The 23,488-nt window shown below is 38.4% G+C and overlaps 1 protein-coding gene across 3 annotated transcripts in view; it reads left to right on the top strand.

Moving 5' to 3' along the window:
• The window catches only part of tek (TEK tyrosine kinase, endothelial), a 30,760-nt gene extending 9,182 nt beyond the window's left edge, over positions 1–21,578 (top strand). Inside the window, exons 2-23 of one of the 3 annotated variants that reach the window (XM_088911029.1) lie at positions 1,518–1,820; positions 2,541–2,651; positions 3,673–3,825; positions 4,654–4,785; positions 5,327–5,464; positions 6,382–6,507; positions 7,381–7,529; positions 9,051–9,195; positions 9,567–9,728; positions 10,751–10,885; positions 11,563–11,832; positions 12,646–12,954; positions 13,644–13,804; positions 14,348–14,558; positions 15,542–15,652; positions 16,533–16,723; positions 17,420–17,533; positions 17,942–18,012; positions 18,969–19,009; positions 19,612–19,708; positions 19,939–20,038; positions 20,778–21,578. In XM_088911029.1, the coding sequence (XP_088767155.1) occupies positions 1,518–1,820; positions 2,541–2,651; positions 3,673–3,825; positions 4,654–4,785; positions 5,327–5,464; positions 6,382–6,507; positions 7,381–7,529; positions 9,051–9,195; positions 9,567–9,728; positions 10,751–10,885; positions 11,563–11,832; positions 12,646–12,954; positions 13,644–13,804; positions 14,348–14,558; positions 15,542–15,652; positions 16,533–16,723; positions 17,420–17,533; positions 17,942–18,012; positions 18,969–19,009; positions 19,612–19,708; positions 19,939–20,038; positions 20,778–20,852 (3,305 nt within the window). In that variant the 3' untranslated portion in view covers positions 20,853–21,578. Of the gene's footprint in view, positions 1–1,517; positions 1,821–2,540; positions 2,652–3,672; positions 3,826–4,653; positions 4,786–5,326; positions 5,465–6,381; positions 6,508–7,380; positions 7,530–9,050; positions 9,196–9,566; positions 9,729–10,750; positions 10,886–11,544; positions 11,833–12,645; positions 12,955–13,643; positions 13,805–14,347; positions 14,559–15,541; positions 15,653–16,532; positions 16,724–17,419; positions 17,534–17,941; positions 18,013–18,628; positions 18,813–18,968; positions 19,010–19,611; positions 19,709–19,938; positions 20,039–20,777 lie in introns of those variants that run through there. The other 2 variants (XM_088911028.1, XM_088911031.1) reach the window with 2 other exon arrangements.
• Positions 21,579–23,488: the final 1,910 nt, after the last annotated feature.

Here is a 23,488-nt window from a genome sequence, read left to right as displayed (position 1 = left end):
TATTTTTTTCTATGAATTTATTCTTTTGAACAGACACTATATCTTTGATAAAAAGAGGTAGTGCCTATGATCTACATTAGCCGTTTTTATGCATTGCTTTTGTATACTTCTATTTTCTTAGTAGACAAAAAATGGAAAACACTGATCTAAAGTTACTTAATAAGGTGTTGTGCCACCATGTGTAACCAATATGGCCCGTATCTCCACCAATGACTGGAATTTTGTAGGAGGGATATGGCAACATTCTTCAGTGAGACAGTAAGTCAACTAAGCAGGGTGGATGGAGGTGGAGAAATCTGTCTCAGTCAATGCAGGATATCCCATAAATGCTGTTCTTCAATCATATCTGGTAACCAAACATCAGTGTTATGCTTATGAAACCATTGGCGACCAGGCAGTGCTCTGTGGATGGGGGTATTTTCATTCTAGAAGACAACGCCCCAGGACAAAGAGAAGCACTGCAACATGGGGTGAAGGTGATCACTCAGTACTGTTAAGTAGCAATTAGCACTGACCTTTCCTTCTAAGGGAATCAGTTAACTCAAACCATGCCAGAAAAATGAAGTCGACAACATCATGGAACCACCAGACCCCCTCACTGTTGGAACCAAGCGTTCATCGTGATTCTATTTGTCAAGAACATGGTGAAGGATGATTCAACTGATGACTTTAGGTTCTGTGCTCCTTGCACTACTGAACTTGCAAACATGCAATGATACAACTCAAATATAACGTCCCACTTAGTTTTTTTCCAGGTTAAAATTTGCAGTCAGTTGTTTTGCAGTTGTTTGCCTGTTTTTTCTCGCTCTTTGATTTAATGCACCAACATCACAATTTGCGCTATGAGCTTCTGCCACAGTTGCCCTTTGTAGATGACGTCTTTCCATGCTGACATCAACATAGGCTATGTTGCTCATGAAACTGATTTTCTTGCCAAACATACCCAAGAAATCATCCTTCCTGTGTTTTTCAGAAATTAAAGTTACTTTTTAGATACATTTAGATTTTGGTGAAAGCAAAATGAATTAAAGATTCCAAACATTTCTGGGGAAGAGAGGAGGTTCACCTGTGGCTCATGACGTGGAATAAAAGAAATGTACGCATTGCAGACTTCTAGGCCCCAGTTGCCATCAGTTAAGTAGGGTCAAGGTCAGAATCAAATAACCCAGCTAATACTGCTAAAACACTGGCTCGTTTACCTGAACCTAGTGTTAATGTAATTGGAGAATTTTAACATTTGTGCTTTATTGTGAAGCTATAGGACGTTCAAGACGTTCAAGGTCAATTGAAGCCCAAAGCATAATTATATGTAGAGACACACTGGCCTTAAGGCTTTGTCATTCTCAGTTGTGACCTAGAATTGTGAAATTATGACAGAAGAAATAATACAACAGACAGCTAGATTACCTTGCACGTGTTGAAATGTGACTCCAGCTAACACGGATGTCTTCAGAACCGACTTCTACAATCTAGATCCTCTCCTTCATAACCCAACCATGTGTTTTTTACTATGGCAGGGACAGCACTGGCGGCCGTGGACTTCACGTTAATAAACCCGAACCCCCTTGGGACCAACTCAGATTCCTCACTGGTCTGTGTCAACAGTGAGTGGAGCGACAGCCAGCTTCCCAGCTTCGGGAGAGACTTAACTTCACAAGACCAGCAGGGGGTCTTACAAGGCTCGCGAGACACCAGATATCAATTGGCCACAAAAATTACCTGGGAAACACAGACAAACAAGACTTTTGGGGCCTTTTACTGTGGGGAAAAAAACAAAGACTCTTTATATAATGCGCACACAATCAAGATGTTAAACGAAGGTAAATAGTTTTTATTTTTCTTATGATATGTTAATAATGTTACTGGTACTTGTGGCTCTAGCAGTTCTTTCTTTGCATTTTGTAACAGTACCAGTATTTTGTTTAGTTTTGGACGTCACTATATACAGAAGGAATCAATACTGACTTTTAAGTGTTATGTACAACCTTAAGTAATTGGGAACGTTTCCTTAAACAGAAAAAAGGTGGGATAACTCAGCAGGCTAGCTCTTAATATATTGCCTCAGTTGAGGCTGAGCGGAGACCTGTGAATTGTTTTTAAGATGAATGACAAATAATAGTGTTTCTGTAGCAGTAACAGCATACTCTCTTTACTCCACTCTGAAGTATCATACTGTAATACCCTACAGCTGGAATTTCAATGTAGGTTCAGACATGAAGTCATTATTGGTTGTATTAGTTTATTTTAGACAGAAGTTTCCTCCTGTCAGAACACAATAACACAGAAGATGAATGGGAAATAGAACTTCAGTTAGATATGGTTTCCTGCAAGAAGTGTTTGTCTGCAAACTTCCTCTTGAGTTTTCACTTCAGGTTCTAGTGCCTTTACAAGCTCTCCTGCGTGATGAAAATGACAGTGCTTTGTTAGTCACGCTACAGTATGTGACAATGTAATGAGGACCGTGTAGAATGTTTTTAATACAGGATGGTTGGTAGGATTATTTTGTACGTTCTGTTGCATATTCAAATTTTGTTTTCCAGCCCCCTTCTTTCCACGGTCTTTAACCATCACAGCCAGTAAGGGTGACGACGTCGATATTTCTTTCATTCGCAGAAAAGTTGTTGAAGAAGACGCTGTCATCTATAAAAATGGTAAATTGTAATTCAGTTCAGTTCAATTCAAAGTACTTTATTCATCCCCAGGGGGGCAATTTAAGAACCAATACAGCACATTGAACACGCATAAATTAACAAGACGAAAAGAACAATAACAAAAGGAAAGAAAAAATAAAACATTTTACACTCCCAAGCCTACAGGTTGTCACACTTGAGCAGCGCCCCAGAAGACTATACACTTCCTGTTAATCTACAGTACCTAATGGCAGGTTATGCTGTAAAACAAGACCTGTATGCAGAAAAGAGTCTGACTAAGCAAGCAGATAGACAACTGGCAGCAAGCAGCGCTGGTGATTAAGGGCCTGGATGGAGCAAAATAACTGCAGACACAGGATTCACCAGGAGCAGGATTGTGGTAATATCATGTGGTAATAGCATAATACCTCCACCATGTACAAGGTAGCATTAATACCAATGAGGAAAAAATGAAGTTTTACTTCAACAGTGAACACCAATACCCTTTAAATATAGAGTATAGCAGACAAGAAGGCATAGTGCCTTTTGCACAAAATTTACCTAAAGGAAAGAGTTAATACACAATCAAAATATTAAGCAAGGGTTATCAAACCCTTATTGTTATTCCTGAAAAGTACAAACTTTAACTTTTGTCTGAGCGTCACTAAACCACGGAAGGGGATTTTTATCAAGGTAGAGCTCTGGAGACATGGAACACTTCAATGAGCTTTCTGATTCAGGGCTGACTAAGTACATGACCCTGCCAGTCTGCTGTTACTGTTCTGTCGTGAACACAGTTCAGTGCAATTATCATGCCGTTTTAACTATTGCTTTAGATGGTTCATCTAATTGATATCATTTTAAAAATACAAGGTGCTGTTGCTAAGGCTTTTTTTGGGGTACTGCTTAAAAAAAACATCTTAACTTTCCATTTGGTGTGTGAATTAAACCACTTTCCCACAGTGCGATCTGTGAGTGTACAGCTGTTGTAGCTCTGACCATGAATTGTGGCTCACGTTATCTATTTTCTTGTGCTTCTCAGTCAGCTTCATTCACTCGATCCCGAAAAATGAAGTGCAGGGAACACTCAACCATACCCTCAACCTTGTGGAGCCAAAGGACTCGGGGTTCTACAGCGTAAACTTCATTGCAGGCCTCCTTTCTACTTCTGCAATCACCAGGCTGATAGTAAGAAGTTAGTGCTACTGAACTTTTCTCTTTGAGTCATGTACAGTACACGTCCTTCTAAATCCATAGTTTATATCATTTGCATTCTTTAGTTACTTCGCTGGTTGCTCGGTGCACCTCTTATTTCAGTTTTCATATGTCAGTGTCTTTTGTGGCAACTGCTTCCCTCAATGAGCCATTTTCCAGGAAAAAGCATTCTGTACAGAACAGACAACACATTAATTCTCTAGCTGTAGAAATACTGGGTGAAGATTTTTTAAATTGAACTCTCTGCTGTATTTCTACTGCGTCCATAAGTAATCCCTGCTACTAGGCTCAAGTATTTGCAGTACTTGCAAGATAGCAACATACTGTACTGTAAGGCAATTAAACATGCATGAAGTAGGAAACAGGACTCTGAAGAGATTAAATCATTGAAAACAAAGACAATTTAAATTGTTTCAGAAAAAAATCAAGCAGAATTGAAGATTCTAATCTAATTCTAATTTTTATATTCTAAATATAAAAATATTTTACTGTGTCTCACTATGTATAACAGTAGTATTCCAAGTATATGGAATTAAAAACTTATCTTTAACATCTGTGTGTTTTTTTTTGTCAGTAGGAGCAAATTGGGTAATTTATCATAAATTGTATCTAATCACACTATATTACTGTACAGTATACATAAAAAAGGGTTCCTATCTAGAGCTCGTCTGAATTCCATTATTGTAGGTCTCCGTCTTATTCTTGCGTAAGAATCACCAGTTGAAATGTGCTGCTAACAGTAATACATTTCTCAGATGAACAATCCCAAAGTAGAAACTAACGATACGTTTTTGTGATTCTATCCAAGAATGTGAAGCTCAGAAATGGGGGCCAGACTGTCAGCATGTCTGTCCAAAATGTCAGAACAAAGGCGTGTGTCATGACGTGACAGGGGAATGTATCTGTCCTCCAGGCTTCATGGGCAAGACTTGTGAAATAGGTACAGTAAAAGGCTTTTTACTTTTCAATCATGATGCATATAACTCTTTTAAATGCGTGATGCATGTATTTCATAGACAGCTTAAATTGCTGTAAAGATTTGTGTTTGAGGCCAGGATCTTAATGAGATTTAAGTTCAAGTTAGTGGATGGAGTCAAGTTGAGAATTTGGTGCAATGTATTGATTGAGATTTAGTATTCTGACAAGAAGTAGAATTAGTATTTTGCTGTGAGCTTGGAATTAACTGGAATAGGGTGTAGCCTTACATTGTAGTCACAGTATGTCAAGGGCAAAGTATAGACTTTTCCTGATTGTTGAAGTAGAAATAGGATGATAAGCAAACAAGATGATTGCAATTGTCTATTTGTTTGGTTGCTGGTATGATACAAGGATGGGGATAGACATGAAAAATGGTTTTGGACTGAGACCTAGGTTTTGGACTGAGATTTGTCTTCTAATGACCAGGAATTTTCACTGGCTCCTTATGTAGTGGGAGAAAGAAACTGTAGAGGTGTATTAATATTTAGTCTGTTTGTCTGCAGGCTGTGGTGCAGGTCGATTTGGAAGAACTTGCAAAGAAATGTGCAAAGATGGTAGTTGTAAGTCCTTGGTCTTCTGCCTTAGAGATCCTTACGGCTGCTCTTGTGCCACAGGATGGAGGGGACTGACCTGCAATGAAGGTGAGGAACTGGACCTGTGAAAATACAGTACACAGGTTCTCATAATATGCAGTTTCTAAAAAAACAGCTGTTACTAGCAAAAAAAAGGTAAAGGTTTGTTAAATGCTGAAATGAAGAGAGACACAACGGTTCACAGCTGAAACGTTGTCTCTTTTTTCTTTTTTAGCATGGAATAAACCATGTTGATTTGCAGCCTTTGCATGCTGACACAGGTACTTGAGCTTCTTCAACCATTAAAAAGTGTTAATGGTTAATGTTAAACAAAGCATTAACAGTAATGCTATAATGATATAACAGTGGAGTTCCCTACAAAATGTGTAAGCAGAGCATAGACTTCACATGCTGATTCATTCTATTTTGCAGTCTGCTGCTGTGACAGTTCTGAATTTTCTTTCATTTAGTTCCAGATTTTGTTTGATTCAACTGGGTGGCTTATGCTCACAACAAAAGCTCATTAAAACTCAGGAATTGATTGATAATATAGAATATTATATATCATTTGTCCATCTATAATTTGAAACTGATTTATTGTATAATGCAGTTTGTCAGACAAATGTCAGCTAGATGCAGTAGGCTGTACATCAACTGTATTCGTCATAGATTCTGCTACCTTGATGCAGGCAAAGGCCAAACTTCACTGGCAGAGCCCTCAACTACATGGTTTTGTTTGGGATGAAATCTAGCTTGATCCTAAGCTTTATGATCCATGGGCCTTAATGTGAGTATGGTACATATTAGCACATACTGTACACAAATGGGAAATACAAATTGGACTGTCCTCTCAGCACACCTAGGAGGGAAGGGTAATTTTCAGGCTAGAAATATCAGGTTTGTACTGGTGCCTGTCGTGGGAGGTGTTTTCAAAGTTGGGAATTCCTTGTTTTATTGATGCGTCTTTGTGTCTTTCATTGCTGCAGCCTGTCCTGAAGGCTATTATGGTGCTGATTGCCAAATGAAATGTGAGTGTGGTAGCCAAGGAAGTTGTGACCGTTTCCGGGGCTGTGTCTGCAAGGATAGACATGACTCTCACTGCAAGAGAGAAGGTAAGAGCAGATCATTCTGTACTATGAGGTTCTGTAGAGCAGGAACACTGCATTATAAGATACTACAGAGACACAGGCCTATCTATCATATCTGCTCCTGCAGCCAAGCTGTATATTATGTATCTTAATAGAACTACCCTGGTAGATATCAGTAAATATTCAGAGGCAGCACTCCAGCAGCAGTACAGTACATACAGTACAATACAAAGTCCATAGAAACAACCCATGGAAATGCTGGTTGTCCCTTCGACTAATCACATTAACCAAGAATGGTTTTCATTTGACTACGAAAATATTCATCTGAATGGCATCGCTTTTCATCTTAATTTACAAGGTTTCATACAGCTCCTTCTGTATTCGAGCTTTCATACAGTCGTTTACTTTTACTTATTGCTTTCGTCTCTTTTTGGTCATGATTACTAACTGTTCCCATTTCTGTTAGACCTTCCCATAGGTGATTGTGAGGAGGGGAGGAGCATTACCCCTACTTTATCTTCAGCCCTCTTTATCTTTACACATTCAGCCCTCTATGTGGGGTACTTTACCTAGGAAAATGCAAATATAAGATGTCAACAAGAACCTACAAAGATAAACAGTATGGACAAAAATAATCTGAAATTAAGTTGCATAGAAAAAACCAATGTTAAGATCAGTGTATTTGATATTTTTGTGTGCAGATGCTGGGAAGATAATGAAAAGAATGTCTGAATTATTTAGTGAAAAGTCTTTTTACTCCTTATGTTCTTGTTTTTCACAGGAGAGCAATATGTACAGTAGCTCTAAATTAGCCTTCTTCCTTCCACAGAATTACAAATCTGAAAATTTGGTAGGAGGGATTTTTACTCTGGCTCATTTCTGTTACATGATCTCTAGACGCAGTTCCAGAGGTGATCAGCAGTCTGAGCGACACAGAGCTGAATGCTGGGATATCCTATTGGGGTACTTCCTGTACTGCGACTGGTTATCCCCCTCCATTGCATGGGGACATTGTACTGCAGAAACCTTGCAAAACAATAGTGAAGGTAGGTTTCTTGTCATCATAGTGGCCAAGAGTTAACTTAAGGCAATAGATAAGGAGATAAAATCTTCTGCATTGCAGTTCTGGCCTTTGTTATAAAAGTACATAAAAGGTTGGTCCCATACGGGTGGTTGTAGTAGTAGTAAACATACAATTTTATATACGAGTGCTTTGAAAGAAACCCACTGTAGAAACCACAACCGAAGCATAAGATAACTGGAAAAAAGCTCATAATACCGACATAGTTAAACAAACTCATCACATTACTCATTTCAACCTTTCATTAAAACTGTCTTTAAGCAAGCATTGAAATAATCATTAGTCTTTAATGGCTTTGGGCAATATGTTCAGAGATGGGGGTGCACACTGGAATTGTGTGGAGGCTATTGCAGTATTTGGCAGTGCAAGATGCTCAAAGATTAAAAACTGGACTGTACTTGTATAATAAATCCTTAATATAATATGGACCTATATCATTCAGTACAAGATACATGAAAAGGAGCAACTTTCAAACTCATTTTAAGTTTTACTGGCCACCAGAGCAGTTTACAGAGAACAGGAGTTATGTACTTCTAGAAAGTACACAACTTAAGAAGGCTCCACGGCCAGAACGTTGTGTTTTCTTTCTTCTTTTTTTCAGCATGGAATAAACCTATTACTTGTTCCTAATTAGGAGAATATACATGTACTGTATATTAAAGTAAAAAATAGGAAGTAAATTATTTGCATAGGCTGGGCAAAAACTACAGTTTAACAAAGGGTTTCAAGGAATATGATGTTCAGAACTAACACAAACAGGTTGTCTAAATGTTTTGAAAGTGTTTTTGAGGTATTTTAGATACCAGTTAGATACCAGTTAGTACCAGTTAGATAGTTGAATACCTTAGCAGTAATGAGATGCTAGCAGCACATAATTATTTTAGATGTTCTTTATTGCCTATTATTTGTGTTCCATATGATGCTCTGAGGATATTTGACATGATGGTGTGCACAAGATTTGGTTGTTGCTCAATCCGTGTTATTAAATTAAGTTTCTTTTGAGGTTACACGTCATTGACATGCCAAGAAACAGTTAAAAAATAATATGCATAGTGGTCCAAATGTATAATAGTATAATTGGTTCTAGCAGTCATTTATTTAGTTCTTAAAGCAACATACATACAGTATGTAATGTAATATACATACTGTAGTATATATGTTTTTTTTATAGCAGTGCAGGGCTTGTGCCTGACTTGAGTTCTGATGAATATGACTTTAACAAACTGTAATGCAAAACATGAATGCTCTATGTTAACAGAGGGAACTTTTACAAAACTGCTAGCAAACAGGTGAACAAAGTAACACAGTCCATCCTTTTATTTTCAGTCCAGACTCTCACCAATGGGCACCCCTATTTATCCTTACTATACTGTACGTACTGTGTCTTGATTGGCAGGAATCAGGAGTCATGTCAGCCACAATGGACACTGTTCAATGTGAACTAAGATAATAAAAGTCTTCGTTTGATATTTCTTTTTGTTTCCAGCCCAAAGATACTGAAACCTTGAGCAACCAGTCCACTGCCCACTTCTGGGTGGAAAAAATAACGTTGCGTGATTCTGGAAAGTGGATGTGTCAAGTTAAAACAGCAGCTGGACAGAAAGTAAAATATTTTAAGGTCAATGTCAAAGGTAAGGGAATGTAAAACGGACCTCAAGCCTTCATTTTGGATTAAAAGAGACAGATCCTGTGTAACCCAAAAGCCTCCTAACCCTCCAAGTACTGTACATAATCAGTGGAAAAGGATCATTTCCCCAATAGTGACACAATTGTTTCCTGTCTCTCACTGTGGTCCGTCTTAAGGTTTTCAGTGTTAATTCAATAATTAAATGAATCTGAATGAGAAAGCCTTTTCAAATTCACTTAGGATCTATAAGCTATCAAATGATTTGCATTAAAGATGCTCACCAGTCCTGTGTGGAAGTGTATTAGTTTACTGTGTAAGGTTGTTCATGTTTTTAAATGCTTTGCATGTTTTTCAACATTTCACCTTCTTTCATAGACTTGCCAACACCCCAGTTCCCTCCCTTTTTAAACAACAGTGGACCATATCACCTGGTGCTTTCAGTTAACAAGGACCAGTATATTGGTGATGGACCTATAACATCTGTGAAGCTCCTGTACAAGCAGGCTAATACATCATCATCATGGGAGTCTGTAGAAGGTACATTTAAGGGTGACTGTTCACTAGCCCAGCCGTGTAAAAGGGAAACAATACTTGATTAATCTTTTACTTTGCCTCAGTTTTTCATTGACTCAGACATAATCAGGAAATTCTAAAATAAGCGTTAGCTACTGTTTGGTTATCGTTTTTTATATTTCATGATTTCGTAATCACTCTCATGGTAAAAAATAACAAACATAAAATTTCACATAAATTAGACAGTCAGCAGACATGCCACCCTAAGACCCTAAGTTTGAAAAGTTTGATAAATCTGATGAGAGCATCCTAACAGTTGTTTCCTAGTAAGAGTAGTTAAAATAGAAATTATGCTGAGATATCCTTTCTGCTGGAACTGTTGATGATCCAGAGGTGCCCAAGGGAAACAGGAAGTGACATTTCTTTTCTTTCAAAGACCAATATCCTGCCATTAGACCGAGCCATTATTAAAAATGCTACACAACTACAAGTGATCAGGTAAAAGATAAAAGGTTTTCACTGGCCCGTGTTATAAACACAGGTTATCTTCCTCGACATCTTGCTTCACTCACGCTGCCCATTGTAGCCAAACGCACAGCAAAACACTGGGGGGTCAGGTCTAGTCACTGTGTGGGAACAAGTAACGGTTTATTCCAAGCTGAAAAGAGAAGAAAGGAAACAACGTTTTGGCTATGGAGCCTTCTTTGGGTGCCTTCATCCTTCACCCAAAGAAGGCTCCACAGCCAAAACGTTGTTTCCTTTCTTCTCTTTTGTTTTCTGCATGGAATAAGCCTTTACTTGTACCTTTGCAACCTACGCATGCTGACACAGCCCTCTGGTGATTTACTGTGTAAGACATACATAGCTGGATTGTCCCAGATGTTCATGATACACATTCAGCTTAAGCTGTAAGTCCTTTAACTAGCTGAGTGTGTCAGACTAGGACTAGTTAAAAACAGTGCATGATAAAGCATTTCTCTTTTGTTTTCCTTAAGTGTTCTCACAAGAAACAGATGCTTATAGTCCATCATTACTGTTTTTCGCAGTGACTGGGCCGCTGGTGAACCTGGACAACCTGACCCCAGTGACAAAGTACAACATGTGTGTTCTGTTGAGTCGTCCTGGAGAGGGAGGAATGGGCTTCCCGGGTCCCATGGCCACCTACTCCACTCTCCAGCTGGGTAACGCACTGACTTTACCATCTCCACAAGCTTAAAAACTGCACAGTTTCTCTGCGGGAGGGAAAAAAAAGTAACCGACAATCAAATGTAACTTAATGCCAAAAAGTTATTAGTGAAAGAGGAAATACTGATGAAGATAGCAGATGTGTACATTTATAATGTCAACAAGCTTTATTCTTCAGGGGAAAAACATCAGGATCATTTTCACACTGTGAAATTAAAGATTCAAGAGCCTGGGTCTATTGAACGAGCACCACCCGCGTGTAAAAGAGACTTGAAAAAAGTAGCTTTGAAAATAATTTGATAATATGGTGGCTGGAAAATGTAAGCGAATGCTAAGAAGTCAAAGAGCTTCATAATGTATCCTCACGATAATGTGAAGAATTGCCAGAATGATGTTTTCCAGAGTAATAAATGTCTTGTCTTTGTTCGAAATATTAGTAAAGGGTCTTTTAACACTGTTGTGTGTACAAAAAAGGGGAAAACTCTGTTTTAACCTTTTCACTAAATGTTAAGGGTGGCCAACAATGAAAAGAAAATCTATCAACTTCAATGTAATTAATTACAAACTAAATTGAGGAATGAGAGGGTTTTTATATTGTTACCGGTCCTTCATTTTACTAGCTCTCTTGATTGAAATTTCTGTTCCGTGTGACCAGAGCTCCTTCCACCATCAGGAGTTAAACTGGTGCCAGTCAGTCAGACATCTCTGACCCTCTCCTGGGACGCCACCACCTGGTTGCCGAAAGAGGAGCATGTCTACCAGGTGGAATGCATTCCCAAATCCGAGCCTGAGCGTGTCCTGCTGATGAATGTGCCGGGGAACTCTTCCAGCCTTGAGTTGAAGGAGCTGGAGACCAAGCAGCAATACCAGTGTAAAGTGCGTCTCAAGTGCAGCTCAGTGGGTCAGTGGAGCCACACAGTGTCGGCATGGACTCTGAGCAATGGTAAGTCTTTGCTGTCTCTAGATGTGTAGAGGGGGGCTGAGAACTTGCACTCTTCAACCTCGTTGCCTCTGTGGTATGATGCACTGTAATTCTTTTGGACTTTATAATTAAATGTAGATCACAGAAAACTTAAATGTTCTGTTTCCTGGTCTTTTTGCAAAAATTCCTTCTTCGTAATGCTTCTGTGTTAGATTTTTCTTTTATATGAAAATAAACTGTACTTCTGAGTTTGTTTTACTCCAACAGGTCTTTTATATTCTTGTAATACGAATACCACCCTGACACCACTTGTTAATTAAACCCCTTTTTGATGAGCCTTACATCAATCAGTGATGGCCCCACCTGGTGGTACAATGGCGGAAGATATAAATGTATCATGTACAGTGTATGAGGAGCAATATTGACTGGTGACCTTTCAGTATTGGACAGTTCAGGCTTCCTTCCTAGTTGTAAACATAATACAAGGGCCGTTTTGTTGAGATTGTCATAGAGGGATCTCTAGCATACTGAAATAATGGTAGCATCTGTATAGTTGTAAATGTGAACATAGTGATCCTTTTTGTTGCCACTTTTCAATAATAATTCAAGCAACAGAGTCCTGAGTGAGAATCATTTGGAAATTTGGAGAAGAACTCAGGGAATGGAGGGGATAAAATTAGCAAGATGATAAAATAGTAAAAACACAGTAAATGATATGTATTTATATATTCAAGTATTTTCCCCAACACTTGGCAGAAAATATGAATGCATGGATCTGGAGAGCAGGTTTGCATCCTAAAGCTAAGAGTGACTTGTTTGCTTATTCTCTGACAGTAATCCCACCGGCTCCCTCTGACATCACTACATGCAACATCACTGACTCCTCTGCTGTCATATCATGGACACTAAAGGAAGGCAACTCCATCTCCACAGTCATCATCCGCTACAAGGACAGCAATTCAGAGGACTACTGCCAGCAGACTGAGATCAACATGCAAGAACATACGGCCACACAGTTCCAGCTCAGGGGCCTGAAGTCAGATACATCTTACTTGGTTGAAATCTGGGCAAGGAATAACATTGGAGAAAGCACAAACAACCCCAGACTCAACATCAGAACTGCAAAACAGCCCGAAAGCTCCAGTAAGCCACTCATTTTGTCTCATTAAATATGTCTCATGTTAGGGTTGATGTGGAATCACCAAACCTGGTTTAAAATACCGTAAAGAAATACAGCAGATTTGTCATGATCCATTCTTTGCTCTGTCTTCGCTGAAAGAAAACATTCTACCAAAGCAGATAAACAAAATGTCTTCATGACTGACTTACAGTAAAGTGTAAAATCCACACAACCTGGTTACTGTAGCATTAAGGGGATTGAGAGCATGTGACTTCCTCTGGATGGAATGAAAGTCTATCGCAAGGAATTGCCCCAAATAATACTGGTCCTCACTTGGAGCAGGATGAACTGTAGCAACTGAAGTAAAATGCTTTGTTCAGCGGTGTCTGCAGTGGGAACGTGACCCCACAACCTTTCATGAGTCCAGAGACTGACCCACTAATCTATGCCATCCAGCAAACCATAATAAAACACATTTTCCATCGGGGACTCGATATGAAGAAATGAAGGAGATCAAATCTGTCAGCAGACTAGCGGGTCCGACAAATAAAAACTGAAATATTTAAAGCAGCTCTCAACTTCTTTCGGCTCACTGCACATATTGAAATCATTTTGATATTGTATATCCTAGAATCGATAAATCTGTTGATGTTATAACATGAAACGAAAAATAAAACACTTTTTGAAAATGTGAAACGATATTTTTCCACAGAGTTCTTTGGCTTGGGGAATGAAGGCAACATGCTGCTCATTGCCATCCTGGGATCTGCAGGGATGACCTGCTTAACCATCTTGCTGTCTTTCCTCCTGGTGCTGCAGCTCAGGAGAGTGACCTTCCAGCGCAGAATGGTCCAGGCCTTCCAGAATGTCGTGGTATGTCAAAATCCTTTGTTCTGAGCTTCCTACTCCTGTAAGAGAGCAGGGCAACCGAATCCCCAGCTGTTACCTATTTTTCAATCAGGAAAATCATTTACAGTGAAGGCCTGGTCAGGCGGCTCACACCACAGAAGCACAGAAAACTAATGAGAGAGGGAAAACAAGAATTGATTTAAAATTGAAATAGCTCCTCAGGACATGATAGCATTAACAACTGTGTAAGTATTGAACAGAAGCAATTTAGTGATGCGACTAAAAACACCTTCAGACACATAACAGGCACCTATGCAAATTATACTGTAAGTTGATCGATATTCGATTCAGGTCTGGTTAGATAAGTACTTCATTCCAAAGTGTATCAGGACACAGAGAACAGCAATGAATTATTCACATAGGAAGATGCTTTCCCAGTTAAAGTTGTTGATATGGTCAAAGGAGAAAACAGAGAGTGACTTAAAAAGGGGAAGTAGGCTGACTGTTGGCTGAACATTAGTGTTTTCTTCCTTTTTTACCAGTAACGTGCTTTATGTGCCTATGCAGAGAGAAGAGCCTGCAGTTCAGTTCAGCTCTGGGTCTCTCAACATGCCTAAGAAGCCCAAGAGCAGGTCAGAGCCTGTGGTCTACCCCACCCTCGAGTGGAACGACATCAAGTTCCAGGATGTTATAGGGGAGGGGAATTTCGGCCAGGTCTTGAAGGCGCGTATCAAAAAAGATGGATTAAGAATGGATGCCGCCATCAAACGAATGAAAGGTAACGGACTTGGATTAAAATGTTTAAGAAAACAATCTTTAAAATCTTTAAGACTTTAGTAATATTGATGACTATTCATCACTACATACAGTACACGCCACAGAGACTAAGTGTCAGCAACATTTTTCTTTACTCAGATGTGCACAGGAAAAACAAGAAACACTATCCATTAATGGCCTCTTTTTCAATTTTTGCTGAGCAACTGAATACAGTTAAAGAAAAACGCATGAGACACAATACCAAGCAAGACTTGCAAATTGCATGATGGGTTGATTTTGACAAATGTGAAGTATGGGCTATATTGAGAAAAACAGTCCTATTTTGTATGTGACTTTACACAGATTTTAGATATTCTATAATGGCATATACTGTATAAACACAAAACATGACATTCCAGGCATACCAAGCAGGGAGATTTCCTGCCTTTAAACTGAGGGGAAATGGCTTATACAGTACCTGTACTGTTGAAGAGCAGGATGTTGCATGCAGATAGAAAAAAAATGGATTAGAAATATCAAATAGGCAATACCAAATCTGAAATGTTCACAAAATAAAAACAGGCATTGTTGTATAAGAGCAACCCAATCAATTTTGGGATATCAGATTCAAAGGGATATCCTCTACAGGCAAGCTGAAAGAATTTAATCTTTTTAGTCTCAAAATAAAAAAAACAACAATTATCCAAAAACCTTAAAGAAAATGACACAAAGTCTACCCAGCAGACGTCTTCAGAGTCAACAGTGAAACATACGCCAGGAGACACAAGCAGAAACTATGGGGAAATACCTTCGGAGGGGTTGTGGAAGTATAGAACAAGCTTGCTCAGCCATGCTATTTAAGACGATACTCTAGCTTCTCGACGATAGTTGACCACATGAGCTAGATAGTCTGAATGGCCTTGATGACATGACAATTATTATCTACCACTATTATTGTTTTTGTTGACATTAATAGCATATTTTTATTTGAAACTTTATTCTTAGAATATGCTTCTAAAGATGATCACAGAGACTTTGCTGGCGAACTGGAAGTGCTTTGCAAACTTGGACATCACCCCAATATCATCAACTTACTGGGTGCCTGCGAACACAGAGGTACTTTAGCAATATATATATTTCTCTTCAGAAACGTGGTCTTCCAGGGCTTCTGTCAGAGCACTGTGACAGAAACAGTCAGGGAAAGGTGCATTTTCAAAGAAAAGAGTTTAAAAAAACAAAGATATAAGGCCTTTTTCTGTGGACAGGTTAAGTGCAATACCGAGTAATCTTATTTGACTTCATCTTGGCCAACACTTTGCAAAATATGTACCATAGATCACATCAGTAGAACAACAAAAAAAATGTTTGTAGAGACTGGATGAACTGGGAGAAAGATAAAAAAATACTTTGTGAATAGATCATTTTATGTTGTTCAGATTTCGTGTGCTGGTAGTGCATAAAAAATGAACTACATCAGAGGCCTCCAACACAAGACGCAATAATTACGACCTAGGTTGCAAAATGATTTTGGACGCTTGATCTAAGCAACCACCTATCTTTATTTAATTAACTTAGAATTTAACACATTAATAATCATTAAGCAAACATTTTTTGTTGATTTATCATCCACATCAAACTAATCCAATTAAGGGGGGCATCCAATTTTGAAAATGAAAGCGCTTTCCTTGTTAAAGCAACATAATAATAATGACCTTTACTGTATATAGCGCCTTTAGAAGGAGCTTCTCAAAGCGCTTTACAGTAAGAAAAAAAAGCACTCTGTGAGAGGAGACAGCAGAATTACACAGTTACAGTAAGGGTTTGGAATACAGTTAAATAAAAGCTTTTAAGAAGAAGAGGGTTTTTGAGTCTGGATTCGAAAGTGCTCAGGGTTGCTGGGATAGAATTTAAGGCGTAGCAAGAGAATGCTCTGTCGCTGCTAGTATGGGGACGGGCTTTGATGAATAAATAAAGTGCACGTTGCTCTTGCTTTAAGGATACCTGTACCTGGCTATTGAATACGCCCCCCATGGTAACCTCCTGGACTTCCTGAGAAAGAGCAGAGTCCTGGAGACAGATCCGGCCTTTGCCATTGCAAACAGCACCGCCTCCACCCTGTCCTCCCAGCAGCTCCTGCACTTTGCAGCGGATGTGGCCAGGGGCATGGACTATCTCAGCCAGAAGCAGGTCTGCCCGCATGTTACTGTGCCCGCCTGTGGGAATGAACCATGCGTGCCGTCAATAGCCTTTAAACACTACTAGCTTTGTGGACCATTTTGAATGGTCAGGCTCATCTCTGAACCTTCCCTTGAAGAAGGTCATCTGCAGACGGATTTGCAAGGATGATTACGTTACATTCAGGTGTACAGATGATAACAGATTTGGCTTATTAAACAGGAGCTTGGTTTTTGGATGCATGTTTACTGGCTTGGGTAAGCCACTGTGGGGAATGGACTGTTTCTCAGTCAATGGCGGAGATTGGTTAGAACTTATTAAGTCCACAAGAAGTACAAACACCAGCACTTGAAATTGTGCTTAGAAATGTGATTGTCATCCAAAGTGTTGTGTAAAGTCTTAAGGCGTTATTCATTTGTCCCGAAACAGCAGGTGGCACAGTAGATAAAAAGTTATTTTGTGGCCACTTGATGTTTCTTTATCTCCTCTGGACACAATACTAAGACAGGTGCACAAATGGAGAGGCTGTTTTCACCTGTTACTACAGACAAGTGATTCATCTCTGTCTGATGTGTTGGACATCATAGATCATGCAACCAGAATGAAGCAGTCTCCTGAATCAGAAGGTTATGGATTTGGAATGTTCTTTTGGACCTGTGCTCTTTTTGCGTCACATGCCTTTAATGTCATTAACCCACTTTATTTCAGTTTATCCACAGAGACTTAGCTGCAAGGAACATCCTGGTGGGAGAGAACTTTGTGGCAAAGATAGCAGACTTTGGTCTGTCTAGAGGCCAGGAGGTTTATGTGAAAAAGACAATGGTGAGGAGGTCCTTTCTGTTCATTTGGTAGCAATAACTTTTGGAAACACTTAGAAAACCGAATTACGCTAAATCGGTGTAAGAATATCACATGTGCATATTTCAGAAGCCAGAGCTGATAGCTGCTAATTATGGGAAATCACTATAAACCATAGCTTAAGTAAATGTTAAATAAATGTAGCACTCTTAAGAAGAAACACATTTGATCTGAAACTTTCAAAATTAGTCAAAAGTGTTAAACTGGGAATTGTAAAACATCATGTATTACTTTTCTGCAGTATGTTTCTGTCTGTTAACTCAAAAGTACGTTATTTCTTGTTTAATAATGTTAATGTTGTGGTCTTTTTAAGTAATATTAGAATCACTGTTAACTTAATTCAGTTTCAGTATTGCGACTCTGCTTTCACAGGGGAGACTGCCAGTTAGATGGATGGCCATTGAGTCACTGAATTACAGCGTTTACACCTCTAACAGTGATGTGTGAGTACCTGCATGTCTGATATAATTTACAAAAGCAAAGAGTCAACAAAGAAATTCTGAGAACTAAAAAAAGTTAATGAAGTTTTGTTGAAGTATACTTAAAGTATAAGTGTATTGTGTTTACTTATGTACTGAAAAAATATTCATATACTATACTATACTATCATAGTATAAAAAAGCAAATAGTATTTGCAAGTTAAAGAACCAAAAAATAATATTCTTATATTCACAAGTGAAAATAAAATAGTCCAGTAGTCCAGGCTGTGATACACTATGTAGTACAGCTTTTCCAAATCTCTATTACACTGCATACCAAAGGGAAGCAAAATAAGACAATCCATTATCTGTAGTATTAGCAGACACCAGCATGATGAAGTTATTCCTGATAGTCTCCAGATATATTCATTGATAAACTACAATAAAAAGATGATTTAGAAAAGACATGATTTTTAACTTTTATGAACTAAAATATGATAGAATTGTATAAATAAGTACAGAAAATATAATAATGTCTTTTTACAAAGCACCTTTTGAAGCATGTTATGTTGAAATTGTACAATGCACTAGTAAGACCTTATTTATAATATTGTGTATAATGTTGGTCACCATGCTGTAGAAAATGCATTGCTGCTCTGGAATCAGTCCAGAAAAGAGCAGCAAGATATGTTCTGGGACTGAAGTGAATGTAATATAATGGCAGGCTGAAGGAACTGAACCTTTTCGGTCTTGAACAGAAAAGTTTTAATAACGTCAAAAGGTATGTTTATACGTTTATTTTTACTGCTTGGTAAACATGCCATTATTATGGGCAGATTGTTTTTTCTGGTGTCCAGGATTGACAGTCTTACAATTCTACTTTTGTTTCTGTATGAATCTTTCCTTTAGCACTTAGCACTTTAGCACTAATGGCAAACACAACTTTTGCGATTGACACCTTCCTTTGTGTTTATTAACAGATGGTCCTATGGAGTGCTACTGTGGGAGATTGTGAGCTTAGGTTTGTATTTCTAAAGTAGAATTTAAAAATGCATTTTAGATTACATCAATCACATGCCAGTGGGAATTTTAAGAGCCAGTTTCCTTTATGTAAATTCTTGCTGTTGTAAAGGCATAATAAATTATTTAGCTGTGCCTGCCTCCTGCCCATTATTACACATGTATCCATGATATTTTTCTGATTTGTTGTCTTCGTTAATGTTGGACAGTCCTTTCCCTTTTAAAAGAAGTTACTGTATGTCACAATATGATTTCTTGAAAATCAGAAACTGAACCTCACTTACAAACCTTGCCAACAAAAATGACACAACACAATACTTAAGAAACATGACTGATTACTTAATTATTTTACTTGATTCATTGGAAACATTTTGAGATTTTACATCATTGTCATTGAGTGAGATGACATCTAGACCTTTTGGTGTAATGTCTGTTAACATTTTCTATCACAGTGGGATGGGAATTTGGATTAGATATACAGTAAGTCATTGTGGTTTCACCCTTGACAATTCTTCAGGATTACTCTGTATACTGGACTTTCACAAGACTTTGTGGGATTCCCTGTTCATATGGGGCTTGTTTGTAACAGATCCATGTTTCTAGGTGGCACCCCATACTGTGGTATGACCTGTGCAGAACTGTATGAGAAGCTTCCACAGGGATATAGGCTGGAGAAGCCTCTCAACTGTGACGATGAAGTGTAAGTAGAACACAGGATAAAACCATGGAAAACTCTCACAGACGTCTCACTTTTAGGACATCCTGCACAGGACTGCTGATGAGCCTCATTTCCTGCAATTCGCTGTTTTATTTAGCTTATTTTCAGACCATGATGAGCTCTGTTGCAGGATGGAGTCTTAAAGACAGGGCTGTTTTTTTCACATTTCATAGCATTTTGCCTTGAACAAGCCCTTTCCTTTTTCTGCATAGATATGACCTGATGAGACAGTGCTGGCGTGAGAAGCCCTATGAAAGGCCATCATTTGCACAGATCTTGGTAGCTCTGAACAGAATGCTTGAGGAAAGAAAGGTAAGACGGACTCAAATCTTTTAGTGTCCATTTTCCCCCAATTAAATAAGAACTTCCCAGTCATTTCCATTCAGGTGAATACTGTAGATTTGGTAGAGATTTGGTAGATTTTGCTGTTCTATTGTAGATGTAATCACTAAAAGGTTTTAAGTGTGATGTCGCACTATTGCCCTTTGCACTTGATGTTTCAGTGAGGTCTCTAACTCCCTGCTAGGAATCAAAACAGATTGGTCCCACATGCAGTGCTGCTGTAACCTACACAACCTGTCAGCTCCATTAAAAACCATTTATTTAACAACATGGCTATTTTCTTATAAAAAAACAGTGTCTGAACTCCTCAGGTAACATCTAATGTATCAGAAACTGTATAATTATTTCTGAACTTGGTCATGGAAATAAACTGGGAGGGCTTTAGATTGGTTCGGCCATTAAGAGAAATCCCCATGCACCAGTAGACAACTGGACAACAGGTGCTTATGTGCTTGCTGTGACATCACTGTGGGATGATCAGAGCTATATGGCAGTATGGCAGCTGCAGTACAGTATGTCACATGCAGAACCAGGTGGCGATGGTGGAGTGCAGTGGACGGGTGTCCTCATTTTCCTTGTGCAGACATTCATTTTATCTGCTTCTATTATCTAGCTCAAAAGAGAGATACTTCGGCAGAAATAAAAAGTGTTAAAAATGACATGGTTTCCAGGTGTCACATTCTTACGCACGTCTTGTGTTTTTTTTCAGACCTATGTCAATACCACTCTGTATGAAAAGTTCACCTATGCAGGGATTGATTGCTCAGCAGAGGAAGCAGGATAAAAGAAAAGAAAAAGGAAGTCTGGGCTTCAGGTGTATCCTACATGTAATATAGCATGCCTGAATTTAAGCAGTCCTAAGCTTGGGTTAGTAAAGTAGTATTTTGCACACATTGTGTGGAGTTTTTCCATTTATGCTTTGAACTGGATATAAGTCCTCCCAACTTTAAGCTTTGTGGAAAAATATCATAATGTTGCAAGGTATTTGCATGAAATGTGTGCATACTGAGGGCAGCAAAATCTTTGCTTTTCATTTTTACTGTGTTGTGTGCAACAATGACATTATCTTTAGCTGGGTGAAAACACAAGGTGTGATTAATACAGGAGACGGTGCATTCAGATCTGGATTCCACAGTGTGCACATCACTCCTCTTGCTGAATTATTTGTTAAATCTCTTGAGTCTTCTGAGGCTACACTGTGTGCAAAACAGTGAAGGTAAAAATGTGGTGACCCTTCAGGCAATGAAATCAGACCCTGACTTTCAGAGAAGAGTCCATGGCAGAAAACAGGTGGACATTGGAAAACCAAGATTGAGATTTGTTAGGAATGTAGACTTGATCTGGGTCATTATTCAACAAACCTTATGAAGTACGTTTTGTAGATGCACACTCAAAAAAAAAACATGATTTTGATACTTCTATGAAAAGCACAACTTTGTAACTGCTCATTACAAAAGTACCTGTACATACAGTACATGTTATTTCATATTAAAAGAATATTTATACTAAACCATGTCTGCTTGGTTTCTTGATGGATGTTAATGGAACATTTTTTATTTTATTTCAGCATATATTAACACTGGTATATACACCATCAATTTCAAAGTAAACAGTGACAGCGTGATAAATGCTGGTTTTATAAGGACTCAAAGAATCTATGGTTGGCAGTTGTTTCTCCTGAGTGATAGCAGCAGACAGGTGAACTTGAGCCTTCATCATGCTGTTATGTAGTGATAATGATTGCATTTTCAAATAATCAATGTATACTAATTGCTCTCTTGTCTGCCGTTGCTGTAAAGGGGGAAAAAACAGTAAAGCTGTTGTTTGAGAGAGCTGGTGTAGGCAATACCATCTTTTCCTTTACTGTATGTGTAAATGAATTTTAAGAATTCAATACAACTAAACATGGGCCAAAACATATACAGTAAGTAACGATACTGTTTGCCCTTGCACGTTCACATTACAAGTGATGGGACACTAAACAAATGACATGGGAGAGACTACAGATTTTGCACTTATTTTCTTGTTTATAATTGGTCCTTCACAGGTAGGCTAAAGCTTAAAGCAAGCAAAACCAACTATTTTTGGGGTGTTTTACAACACCGAACTAAAAGAATCATTCAAGTACATAAGAAAAGTGCCTTAATGTAACACAGTCTCAATTTGGAAGTTCTGGAAAAACACAAACTATGATGCAGTTTAAGTTTAAGTATAATGTCAGATTTTTTTTTAAATGAAACTAGTGGGCAAATTTAATATAATCATTAAACTTTTTATATAGTAGGTTATCCTATAGAATTGTTACAAATGTTTGCATTTCCTTTTGCATCAGTTTGCATTTCCCGATGCTTTAGACTCAATTATTGATAACAGTATCATGTGCCCTCCATGAAGTATATACTTGATTTAAAAAAAACAACAACAAAATAGTACTTTCTTACTTTTCTCAGTCTTTTACATACCGTTTGCCTTGCTTAACCAAAGGTCTCCACATCTTTTTGGCTTTTGTTCCAATTGGGTCCATGATTGAGTTCTAATTAATTACCAGTGGTAATTGCACCTTGCCCTTGAAAACTACTTGAAAAACAACTTGAAATTACCCCCACCCCCAAAACAATTTATCTTTATCTTGTTCCCTTTTGTGACTACAAAACTTAACACTGGTTACCTTAAGATAAACATCATACAGGCAGAAATGACAATGTACCGGATGACAATGAAAATGTACTTTTTTTCCTCATATTTATTAGTCATAGTTCAGTTCATACACCTCAATGCATGCAATTTAAGTGAGGTAGTGTTCATTTTTTCAATTAAGGGAACTCAGGTCCATGCGAGTAAAAGGAACACGAGCTTCCCCCCGGATCATTGTTTAGAAAAATAAATAGTTTGCCATTTAAGTGATTATAGTTAAATTGTTCTAGGTCTTGAGAAAGTCTCAATACAGACCATTAGTGTAGCTACCCCTTATCAATATGATCATACCGTATATATTTTTTTTTTGCTTTGTGAATGTTGTATAGAAGTTTTAGTTATTAAATTACAGCCCTTTACCTTTTGCTCACTGAAGTGGCAGGAGGAATCAGCAGTAAGTACTGAAGTGCTATGTCTTAGAGAGAGATGGGGGACATCTCTTCATTAAGCTCCCTTTAGGGCTCGATTAAAACACCACACAACACCAGTTTTTAAGTGTGCATTTACTTGTTTCACTTAACAGCTGAGATGTGTTCAAGGAAATTTCTGCTGCAACTGCTCTGTGCCCTAGGCAAAACATTTTATCCAGTGGTGCCTTTTCTACAACATGATTAAGCTCCATTTTCATTTTGAATTGGTGTTCCTAACTGTGGACGCACTGTCCAAAATCCAGCAGGTTTTCCCACAGCCGGCTATGGGTAGTAGCTGAAGGGTATGAAGGCAGCA

Source organism: Atractosteus spatula, chromosome 3 (assembly GCF_055471065.1).
Source record: "Atractosteus spatula isolate fAtrSpa1 chromosome 3, fAtrSpa1.hap1, whole genome shotgun sequence".
Taxonomy (NCBI): Eukaryota; Metazoa; Chordata; class Actinopteri; order Semionotiformes; family Lepisosteidae; genus Atractosteus; species Atractosteus spatula.
Note: the sequence above shows the minus strand (reverse complement) of the source record. Positions and strands in the feature narration are given on the sequence as shown.